We start from the raw sequence: 12,216 nt of genomic DNA, 5'->3' as shown, positions 1-12,216 counted from the left end.
TATAAGCTGATTTTTAAAAAAGAAACAAAGTAAACATGTTACATGCTTTAACATTTACATTTATCGTGGGTTTCAGGTGGACGGTGTGGATCTGCTAGATGCCAGTCATGAGCAAGCTGTAGAAGCCATTCGTAAAGCTGGCAACCCTGTTCTATTTCTGGTGCAGAGCATTATCCACAGGCCTAGGGTTAGTAAATGCATGCACACAAACACACACATGCATAGTCTTCATTATTGGTCCTGCAATCTTTCTAGAAACTAAAGGGTCCCGAAACAACCTTAATTGAATGCAGTCAAATGTTTATTATTAAATTATTAAATATGTTTATTGTTCAACTTTATTTTATTTTTATTGTCATGCTTTTATTCAGAACATCGGATTTTATATATATATATATATATATATATATATATATATATATATATATATATATATATATATATATATATATATATATATATATATATATATATATATATACAGTGAGGAAAATAAGTATTTGAACACCCTGCTATTTTGCAAGTTCTCCCACTTAGAAATCATGGAGGGGTCTGAAATTATCATCGTAGGTGCATGTCCACTGTGAGAAACATAATCTAAAAAAAAAAATCCAGAAATCACAATGTATGATTTTTTAACTATTTATTTGTATGATACAGCTGCAAATAAGTATTTGAACACCTGAGAAAGTCAATGTTAATATTTGGTACAGTAGCCTTTGTTTGCAATTACAGAGGTCAAACGTTTCCTGTAGTTTTTCACCAGGTTTGCACACACTGCAGGGGGGATTTTGGCCCACTCCTCCACACAGATCTTCTCTAGATCAGTCAGGTTTCTGGCCTGTCGCTGAGAAACACGGAGTTTGAGCTCCCTCCAAAGATTCTCTATTGGGTTTAGGTCTGGAGACTGGCTAGGCCACGCCAGAACCTTGATATGCTTCTTACAGAGCCACTCCTTGGTTATCCTGGCTGTGTGCTTCGGGTCATTGTCATGTTGGAAGACCCAGCCTCGACCCATCTTCAATGCTCTAACTGAGGGAAGGAGGTTGTTCCCCAAAATCTCACAATACATGGCCCCAGTCATCCTCTCCCTAATACAGTGCAGTCACCCTGTCCCATGTGCAGAAAAACACCCCCAAAGCATGATGCTACCACCCCCATGTTTCACAGTAGGGATGGTGTTCTTGGGATGGTACTCATCATTCTTCTTCCTCCAAACACGTTTAGTGGAATTATGACCCAAAAGTTCTATTTTGATCTCATCTGACCACATGACTTTCTCCCATGACTCCTCTGGATCATCCAAATGGTCATTGGCAAACTTAAGACATGCCTGGACATGTGCTGGTTTAAGCAGGGGAACCTTCGGTTCCATGCATGATTTCAAACCATGACGTCTTAGTGTATTACCAACAGTAACCTTGGAAACGGTGGTCCCAGCTCTTTTCAGGTCATTGACCAGCTCCTCCTGTGTAGTTCTGGGCTGATTTCTCACCTTTCTTAGGATCATTGAGACCCCACGAGGTGAGATCTTGCATGGAGCCCCAGTCCGAGGGAGATTGACAGTCATGTTTAGCTTCTTCCATTTTCTAATGATTGCTCCAACAGTGGACCTTTTTTCACCAAGCTGCTTGGCAATTTCCCCGTAGCCCTTTCCAGCCTTGTGGAGGTGTACAATTTTGTCTCTAGTGTCTTTGGACAGCTCTTTGGTCTTGGCCATGTTAGTAGTTGGATTCTTACTGATTGTATGGGGTGGACAGGTGTCTTTATGCAGCTAACGACCTCAAACAGGTGCATCTAATTTAGGATAATAAATGTAGTGGAGGTGGACATTTTAAAGGCAGACTAACAGGTCTTTGAGGGTCAGAATTCTAGCTGATAGACAGGTGTTCAAATACTTATTTGCAACTGTATCATACAAATAAATAGTTTAAAAATCATATATTGTGATTTCTGGATTTTTTTTTTTAGATTATGTCTCTCACAGTGGACATGCACCTACGATGACAATTTCAGACCCCTCCATGATTTCTAAGTGGGAGAACTTGCAAAATAGCAGGGTGTTCAAATACTTATTTTCCTCACTGTATATCTTCTTACATATTGCAGTTAAATGTATGTAGTAGTCCTTGCCATTTGGAAGGTGTGTGTGTGTGTGTGTGTGTGTGTGTGTGTGTGTGTGTGTGTGTGTGTGTGTGTGTGTGTGTGTGCACGTTCAGCATTTAAATCATTACCCTTTTCCAAAAAAACGGTAAGCTTAATGAGAAGCTAAAGTTTTTTTGTTAAAAGTGTATGTCATGACCCCTCTAATTCACTTATTATACTAATGGAGAACATTTGGGGGTCTTCCAGGTTTGGAGTGGTCTACTGGCAGGTGAACTAGAATCAACGGGACAATTAAAGTATATTAGACAGTATATGTCCACTTTAGCTTTTCTAAAGAGTTTAGAGCGTGCTTTGAACTCATAAACCTGACCTTAAAGTGGTTAATTCCTCTCAAAGGCCTAATTCTGATTACACAGGTTGATGTGCAGCATATTAGCCCTCCTTCTCTTTCTCTCTCTCTCTCTCTCTCTCTCTCTCTCTCTCTCGCTTCTTTGTATCCCTCTTCAAATTTCTCAACCTAACTCTGTAACATCTTTTTTCATGTTTATCTGTAAAATAAAACATTCTGCCAGTCTAAAAATTCCCTCTGTTAGCATGCCAGGCAATTTCCTTTCCACGTTTTCTACCTCGGGTAATTTCCTTTATCTATCCGCATCTCTTATTCATCTCTGTTCTGGTAAATTGCACAACAAATTATTATTGAGTGCTCCAAAAGGAAGAGATGATAAACGTGGATTTATACAAAGGGAAATCATTTTTTAGAGAAGCATCCTTTATTGTTGCTCTTGTTTAACCTTTAAAACAATTAAAAGTTCAGAATTTTATCCAAAAAGCCAATCCAATTGTTTCCTCCTCCTGTTTTGAGATGCACTCATGGTGTAATTTGTTGGACCTGCACACTGTAGTGAGGTTTGCAGATTTACGAGTGTCTTAACATCCTGTCTTGTGCTTGTAGAAGCCACCTGTTCCTTTTCTGCAGCTAAACAGCAGCTCTAATGCAGCAGGCGGCTTTATAAACACCCCTCCGCAGGTTAGAGTAACTCTGAGTATGTGTATGTTTGTATGTGTGAATATGTTTCTAATTTATAGGTGGAAAAAAAAGGCTTATATGCTGAATTCATCACTATAACCATTATCAGTCATGAACATACACAAGAAATCTACTGAAGGATCAAACCTTTAAGTGCAATATTTTATATTGGCATTGGATCTGTCATCAAACTCATTTCAGTTTGCGCACACACACACACACACACACAAACCACACACACACACACACACACACACAGATAAATATAGCCTCTATTGGTGGAGGTTGATTGCTCCAGAATTTCTCCTAAGTGCTCAATTGGGTTGAAACTTGGCACATAGCTGTAGCCTGGTATTTATCTATATTTTCATACTCAGTTAGCCATTCGTCAGTCATTTTCTCAGCGCCCCGTGAATGAGGGTGAAGTCTTCTAGGAGAGGCCACACCCATATATATAGAAATATTTCATCCTTGGATGAGGGATATGTACTCCATTGTCACAAGTTCATTTCTGATCAATTTTCTATAACAGTAGTTTCAGCTGCGTACATACAGTGTGTGTATATATCTAGCATTTTTTTTTTTAAACTAACAAGATAGAAATAAACACATATCGCTGGCAATCTATAATGGTAAAAAGCAATAAAGCACTTTTTTGTTGTTCTAAAAAAATAATTTACCTCAGGATTTCATCAGTAGAGGTTGTTTTGTTTCCGACATAAATGAAGTTGATGAAGGTGCCATGAAATATCGCCGTTAGACCTGGGTGTTGGTTTGAAAAATATTCTGGAAAACAGTTCGAGCGAATAGGAGACGTCAATTTGTCAACTTTCCCAACGGTTCCAAAAAAAAGCACGTAATGTTATTTGGCAGTGTGATTTCTGTGTATCTCAAATTTTATTTACAGTGAAAAGTCGTGTAACTTGATGCTCAATGTAAGGCTTGTAAAGGCCCAGGCCAGATGTGGAGTCAGTGAGTCTCTCTATATCATGCCACAGCAGCTGTCTCTGTACAGATGGCCACTAAAACTCTTCATTATTTGAAAGTCTCTAAACAAGAAGGATAAACCACTGGAGCCACTCCTTGCCAGCAGTCTGCCATTAAAGAACTCTTTAATTATGCTGGATGGCCTTGTTTGGAGAGTTACATACTGCCAGGGAGGCACGTCGACATTGTTATTGCAGCTGCTATAAATGAAGAATCTCTTTCTGCTCGAGACATATTTAAGTGCTTTCACCTCTTTTATTTAATTACTGTACTTGTATAACAGACATCGGCAGCCGACTCCGTCGAGGGCAGAACAGCGCGATTCTCGAACCCCAATAACAAGGTCAGTGTTTTAGAGTGACAGGAAATACATTGCTGTGGTTATATTTCTTTTTTAGATTTTAGAAAATTAACGAAGGGGAAAGTTTTTCATATGTCTTGGTTTAAACGCTTAAAACAGACTGAAATTTGGCAGATAGATTTTTAATTTTTTTTGTAAAAGCAATGCATATATCAGTGTGTCCTCTATTTGTAGTCTTTGTGTCTCTTCTTCTCAGGCTCTCTCTCTCTCTCTCTCTCTCTCTCTCTCTCTCTCTCTCTCTCTCTCTCTCTTCGTCTTTTCCTGTCTCCCTCACGGGTGCTGCTTGCTCTTTTTCTTTTCTCTGTAGGATGTTGAGAGTCAAAGTAGGCTTTTCCTCCGTCTCTCCCCAACTAACCCTTTCACCCCTACTCCATTTAAGGTTTGTGCCTTCGTTTGTGTGTGTGTGTGTGTGTGTGTGTGTGTGTGTGTGTGTGTGTGTGTGTGTGTGTGTGTGTGTGTGTGTTTTCTCACTCCATATAACATGTATATAGTGTAAAGAAATTAACCAGCTATGTGTTTCACATTCGCCACACATACCTGTGGCCCTTGCAGCTTTTCTCATTTCTGCGTGCGACTTTGATACGCATTGTAAAGTGATTTCTGAGATCGGGTTGCCAGATCACAGGGCAATTTCCAGTTACTTGTGCTGCAAACGAAAATTTTTAATCATTATGGCTGTGGCGTACTCCTTGATATTGAACGCACGGCTGATTTCGCGTTTTTTGAGGATTCGTACGCGGTGGTTTATTGATAACAAAAATCCGAAACACGAACACAGGCAAAGCGCACGGGGTAACTCAAAAATCATACCACAGGGAAACACGCAAGGTCAAACACACTGAGTACAGACTAATTGCTAGAGCTTGAACCTTCAACAGTAAACATGCCAGGGTTCTCACAGTGGGCCTAACAAGCTGTGTGTGAATCAGTAATTATAATAAATATCTGGAGAATCTAGCGATTCGAATAGCAGGTCATGGTTTAGTTGAAACCTTAAAGACTAAACTTAAGCATGGTAGCTAATGTAACAATATGCAATGACATGCAATGACAATGATTCTAGTTGAGTACATTTAAACAGACTAAGGAAAATGAAAGAGTTTATGTATATGATCATGTGATTATTAGTTTCCTATGGCTCATTGAGAGAGTATATGTATATGACAATAGGCTTTTAGATTAGACACACACTCTCTTGTCAGTCAGTGCAGCCCACCATTTGTGGGGTTTTCTTCAGACCCAGTGTTTGTGGATGAGGGTGGAGAGCTCTTTGAAAGTCTTGCACTGAACTATGATGCAACACAAACACCAGTTATATAAATAGATGTGGTTATTTGATTCATACGGCTCATTGGAAGCACACGGTGGACTTCACCCAGCCTAGTTGCTATTCGTTATAGGCTTGAGATACAAATACGTGTATTTTCTACTAATAATAATACCACAATACAAATTATGGTATAGCGAAGTGACCATGTTAAATGTATTTCCATCAGTGTGTATAACTGTGGAATTGCCCTTGTTTATTCTGGCTGTTTTGAGTGATAATGATTTTGCTTGCTTGATCTGTACTTTTTAATTGACGCACACATCAGTGGTGTGTTCATCTTCACCACATGGGCAATATATTCTGAATGACACTGGTTCTTCAAAACTGTTTGGATCAGAGCTGACTTTCCAAATTCATGGTCAAAAAAAGTTAATCAGATCCATGATTATTGTTTTTCTGAAGTAAATTTTTTTCTTATGTTCTTTCCACTTAATTGTATTTAAAGAAAAAGATCAAATGTATTAGTATATAGTATACAGCATTTATTTAATTTTCTCTTTTGTGGCACTGGCAGCTGAATCGGGAGCCAGGGAAAATTTCTCCGACGATGCCATTTCTCTCGGTGCCGCGCATAGGCGAGACAGACACGGACACGCTGACCGAGATCCCTGATCATAACAAGCTTCCTCATGACACAGTGGAGGAAGAGGAAGATGAGTTTGGCTACACTTGGAGTAAGTCATGTGTCTGCAATGACACGCTTATTGCCACCAGAGGGCGGTGTGGTCACAGTAAAATAACACATTTAAAAAAAAAATGTAAACCTTCTCTGAACTTTAAACTTACATGCCAAACTAAATTTGCCTTAAAATAATAAATTACCAAAAATACAGCCATGACTTATAAAACTATCAGTCAGTGTTTGATATCACAGCCTGCAGTGAGATGTTCTTACTTTATGCAGAAAAGGTGGTCGAGCGTTATGGGAGACTGCCAGGTGTGTTGCATATGATCGAGCTGGAGAAGGGCATGAGTGGTTTAGGCCTGAGTCTGGCAGGGAACAGGGATCGCTTAAGGATGAGTGTCTTCGTGGTAGGCATCGATCCCAATGGAGCAGCTGGGAGAGATGGACGCATCATTATAGGAGATGAGCTTCTGGAGGTGAGACCTCAGATCGCAATTTTTTTAACTTTGTTACTTGCTGATTAAGATGCAGTATAGACTATTAGAGGAGCACGGCCTTTTTAAGTTCGTATTTGTCACTGTTTTGCAGATCAATGGTCAGATTCTGTATGGGCGCTCCCATCAGAATGCCTCGTCCATCATCAAGAGCGCACCATCCAAAGTCAAAATCATCTTCATTAGGTGAGTCAGACAAAATGGAAAATGCTTATATGTTTGTGTATGTTTTTAAAAAAAACTATTTTGTAACTTTGTTTAAATAAATCAATATTGCTTCTAAAAAAATATATTATATTATATTTGTACTTGTGTCTGTGTTTTTCAGAAATACAGAGTCTCTCACCCAGATGGCTGTCATGCCAACAAAAGAACTAGCAGACATCCTAGACACACAACCAGAGGTAATTATATATATATATATATATATATATATACAGTATATACCAGTAAAAGTATCGTGCAAATAAGACCACAGGTGTTGTGTTTATTCCTCTCAAAATGTTCTGCTTGGTGTTGAACTAAAGCTGAACTGTATGTTGATGATAAGTAGATACACCAAGTGCCGATCAAAACGAGTTTAAAACAGAGCGTGCGCTCCACCCTGATTGGTGGATTGCTGCGTGATTGATCAGTTACGTTTCCGTTGGTTACATTCCAAAACTGAAAAACCGCGATAAACGGACAGCACCCCAAAAATGCTATTTTATGTATACAGTACTGTACTGTATACTAATTGTACTTCATGTTATAATACATTTTTATTAATAAATCAAACCATTCCGTATAAGTTTTTTGGTCTTTCCTGCTATCCAAGAGACCGGGAAAATCAGCCGAACAAATTAGTTATGTGGCAAACACAATTCTTCGATAAACCAGGGGGTGCAAGAATCGAACCGTGGGAAAGCGGGGGATTACTGTGTGTGTGTGTGTGTGTGTGTGTGTGTGTGTGTGTGTGTGTGTGTGTGTGTGTGTGTGTATATATATATATATATATATATATATATATATATATATATATATATATATATATATATATATATATAAGACTCTATTTAAAAAAATATTTCTGTGAGAATTTCTAGTTTTAATGTCTCACAGTATCAAACATGTTCCTCTGTCATCTTCTTACTGTCTGATACTGACATGTCTAAATGTGTCCAGAACATATTCTTACCCGGGGTGAGTCACAGTCTGTGTCTCTTTCTCATATTCCTCCTTCATTTCTTTACTTCTTTGTAAGCACACTAGAAGTTTTTTCTCTGACATGAATGCAACCACCCTCATACATTTGCAACTGTGCATACCACATCCACACCCACTCACACTATTCCTTACAATACTTATAAAGTTATATAATGACTTTAGGAACACAAAAAATATATATATAAACTACTATTTTTTTTTTTTCGTTCCTAAATCGTGCTTCTATTTAGTGTAATAGTATAAATGGCGAGTGCAGATTCCACTGCTATTATTGTTCTCACAAGTATAACTTTACAACTATGCAAGTTGAACCATACGTTACACACAAGGCAACAGTAAATACATTCATCTCTTCTTTGTATTAGAATGTTGTTCACAATCAGCCTTTCTTACTTTAAATGCAAATCAGGAAGACGGAGGGCTGGTGTTTAGTGAGGAGGATAAGAATGGCATGATCATTCAGGATGTTATAGAAGACGGAGCAGCTGCAATGGTACTGGCAAGTCAACACTAATACAACATTTATTTGAACAAGATAGTTTATTGGTAATATTTGTCTATGTTAATGTGCAAACTTTCTTGCGAATTTTATAGTTGCACTATAATTTTTATCACTTGCAATATAGGCTAGGTTTAAGGCTAGGTACTTAACATATGAGGTGGTATCAAAACGTTTTAAGACTAACACGGTCTGACGCTGTGGCCGAAAAAAAAAAAAGGATGACCGTTCACTTGGTCGAGCTGCGGACCTGCCTCACATTTTTTAGTCATAGAAATTAAGGGCTTTTCCACTGTGCAGACTGTCGCTTCATCTCAGGCTCGTACCTTGACGTGAAAGACGGGTCATCCACGACATGCTGACGGAGTTCCTGAATCGTACCCCGAAACCCTGGGGGACTTATGAACTGACTTATGGAGGTGGGCGCTCCCTGTGACCGCGTGTGCAGCCTTGTGCTGCCATCTGTTGGCGTGTTACAACATTAGTCTCGAAACGATTTGATACCACCACGTTTACCACAGCATTTATCTAGAGATGAGAAAATGGCATTTATTCTTTCTTAATCCTGATGCTGAATCCTGATATATATTGAGTATCAGCTGAAACCAGTTCAAAGTTTTAATTACTTTTAAGCATTAAAAACAACAACAAATATATTATTAGTATTACAAGTGCCATTCAAATCTAAAAGGCATTTCTGTGTGTCTTTATCAAATCTGACCCACCTTTAGAAGCTACACTCTACATTCTTAACATACTACTAGAACTACAACAGCTAGAAGTCTATCTTTCAATTTCGACACCAGAACCTATGTGTGAGGTTTTTACATTTGCTACAGTAAATAAGCCGTGTGTGTGTGTTTGTGTGTGTGTGTTCAGGAGGGTAATACCCAGCCAGGAGACAGAGTGATGGTAGTAGACAATGAAGTGTCGCAGGGCCTCTCTGTAGAGAAGGTAACATGCACATCATCTATAGAATATATCTATTTGTAGATTTATTTTGTTAACTGCAAGAGATTTCGCTTTGTTGTGCTGCAGGTAACATCACTACTGAGCGAAGCAAAGAGCTCAGGGAAGCTCACTGTCTGTACAGAAAGCCACGCCCTAATATCAGCCAGTCAGACACGGAGACTATCAGACCCAGGGGTGGTCACTAGCATACCACTGTCCTTGACACCACCAGAAATGGAATCAATCAAGAGTGAGGAAATGAATGATGAACATTTCATGGTTGAAAACTTCACCTAAAATTTACGGTTATTGATTTTCTTTATTTTTATGGTGATGGGTTTTTTTTCAGGTTCCAGCCGATCATCAACCCCTGCGACCTTGGCTTCTGATCCTGTGACCTGCCCCATAATCCCTGGTTGTGAGACTACCATTGACATTTCTAAAGGACGAACAGGACTCGGCCTCAGCATTGTGGGTGGCTGTGACACACTGCTGGTAAAGGCTGTTATTATTATGTATATATGTTGTTGTATGTATATAAGTACACGGGTGTGTAAGAAAGCAGAAGCGATGGTACGTGTCACATCCATCACGGTGTTAACGTCAAAATGTTTCACAGGGCGCTATAATAATTCATGAGGTGTATGAGGAAGGTGCTGCTGCTAAAGATGGAAGACTCTGGGCAGGAGATCAGATTCTAGAGGTAAATTTCCATCAAAAGTGTTTAACCTTTAACATTATATTAATGTAGCGAAAATGTGAATGATTATTAAGATACCCACAATTTGGAAAAAAATTAGAAAATCGCTATCAAAGTAAAATACATAAAAGATATATTTAAGAAATATATAAAATACAATGAGCCTTAGTAGGATACGGTTTGATCAGGTTGGAGTGAAAGATATTGAGATGCCTGCTATAGAGCTCTGATCTCTCTTGTGGCAGAAAGCTCAAATCTCTACACTTTAAAATCCAGAAAAATGGAGGTTAATTATGACAGCAAATAAATGTAGAATAAGATTTCCAAAAAATTATTTTACTTTTGTCCATATAGCATTTTTTTAGGCATATAATTGTTGGTGTAGTTTAGTATTTCTCAAAGTGTGGGATGGGGCCCTCTAGTGGAGAGTAAAGACATGACAGGTGGGTTGCAGTGAACAGCAGGATTTATATAATTTGTTAGTGTTTTTTATTCATCTTTATTTATGATTTTTCTCTTTTAAAAATTAAGTTCATACCATACACTCAAAGGAACCACAAACAAACAATTAGATCAATAATGCAAATAAATTAAAGCGTCAGTTTAAATGCTAACACAACCACACTTTTATGTTCTCTTTCTGAACTTAGAGCAATAAATTTGCCATTTTTTATCCTGAAGCATTTTATACTATTTTTTGAGGTGGTGGAAAACGTGGGGTTGGAAAATCGGAGAAAAAAGTCAGTCAGCCCATATAATACCTTTCTACATAAATCTGCTATATATGCCTACATGCACCATTGTTTCATGGTGATACGGAGAAGCATGCATATAGAATACTGGTTATGATTGAGGTTTTTGACTCTCTCTCATCTCTTCAGGTGAACGGTATTGACCTGCGTACAGCATCCCATGATGAAGCAATAAACGTATTGAGGCAGACTCCACAGCGAGTGTGTCTGACTGTGTTCCGTGATGAAGCACAGTATAAAGAGGACGAGCTGTGGGATGTTCTGTCAGTGGAGCTGCAGAAGAAACCAGGCCAAGGCCTTGGACTCAGTATCGTTGGAAGAAGGTACTAATGTGGCCTATAGTGGATTAACTATAGAGCAAAGATATATTATATTCATTCGCTTATATATCGATGCATAACAACAAATAAATCTATACCATTTAAACAGCTTTTGCTGTATATAAAACATTACCACAACAATTGGTGTGTAATCTAGTCACAACCTTTTAAATAAGCGACTTCCCAGTTTAATCTGTGATGTCTCGCATTAATATGCACATATTAGACCTACAGTAGTACTGGTGAAAGCTCAAAAACGCTCACATCTTCCATTTTCCCCCTGCTACAGGAATGATACCGGTGTGTTTGTGTCAGACATTGTGAAGGGAGGCATCGTGGAGAGCGATGGCCGGCTCTTGCAGGGAGATCAGATTTTGTCTGTTAATGGTGAAGATGTTCGCATAGCAACACAGGAGTCCGTTGCCGCCCTGCTGAAGGTAATCAAGCAAATGCTTTATATTTTTATAAAAATAAAAAAAATGTGTATTTGTGAACAACTACATAAAATGTAATAAGTGCAAAATATTTGCAGTGGGCAAGAGACACGATTTTGCATTATGTATTTATTTAGTGTTGTGTCGGCCCAATCACACTGGAGGTGGCTCGCTTTAAGGCAGGGCCGTTCCACTCAGAGAGACGCCTGTCTCAGGGCAGTCAGGTGGGAAGCATTTATTTCTTTATTTCTTTGAACCACTTTTTTTTAAAACCTAGTTTTTAAAAAGAAAATGTTTATGTGCGTGTAGATCAGCGAAGGTGGAAGCTTTAAAGCCAGCCAGCTGTCTTTCACTGGTTCTGGCAAATCACAAGAAGACTATGAGGACAACTTCAGAAGTCAGGAATGTAAGCAGAAACACA

The 12,216-nt window shown here is 38.7% G+C and overlaps 1 protein-coding gene across 6 annotated transcripts in view; it reads left to right on the top strand.

Annotated features, from left to right (window-relative positions):
• The window catches only part of mpdz (multiple PDZ domain crumbs cell polarity complex component), a 45,190-nt gene that overhangs the window by 28,875 nt on the left and 4,099 nt on the right, over positions 1-12,216 (top strand). For 2 of the 6 annotated variants that reach the window (XM_083532445.1, XM_083532444.1), the window contains 17 exons: positions 77-187; positions 3,062-3,136; positions 4,407-4,466; positions 4,792-4,863; positions 6,329-6,488; positions 6,719-6,915; positions 7,028-7,119; positions 7,262-7,337; positions 8,549-8,632; positions 9,518-9,592; positions 9,677-9,839; positions 9,939-10,084; positions 10,209-10,292; positions 11,171-11,364; positions 11,651-11,798; positions 11,933-12,019; positions 12,105-12,201. In XM_083532445.1, coding sequence (XP_083388571.1) covers positions 77-187; positions 3,062-3,136; positions 4,407-4,466; positions 4,792-4,863; positions 6,329-6,488; positions 6,719-6,915; positions 7,028-7,119; positions 7,262-7,337; positions 8,549-8,632; positions 9,518-9,592; positions 9,677-9,839; positions 9,939-10,084; positions 10,209-10,292; positions 11,171-11,364; positions 11,651-11,798; positions 11,933-12,019; positions 12,105-12,201 — 1,921 coding nt within the window. The remainder of the gene's footprint in view (positions 1-76; positions 188-3,061; positions 3,137-4,406; positions 4,467-4,791; positions 4,864-6,328; positions 6,489-6,718; positions 6,916-7,027; positions 7,120-7,261; positions 7,338-8,548; positions 8,633-9,517; positions 9,593-9,676; positions 9,840-9,938; positions 10,085-10,208; positions 10,293-11,170; positions 11,365-11,650; positions 11,799-11,932; positions 12,020-12,104; positions 12,202-12,216) is intronic. The other 4 variants (XM_083532449.1, XM_083532446.1, XM_083532448.1 and 1 more) reach the window with 3 other exon arrangements.

Source organism: Silurus aristotelis, assembly GCF_946808225.1.
Source record: "Silurus aristotelis genome assembly, chromosome: 27".
Taxonomy (NCBI): Eukaryota; Metazoa; Chordata; class Actinopteri; order Siluriformes; family Siluridae; genus Silurus; species Silurus aristotelis.
Note: the sequence above shows the minus strand (reverse complement) of the source record. Positions and strands in the feature narration are given on the sequence as shown.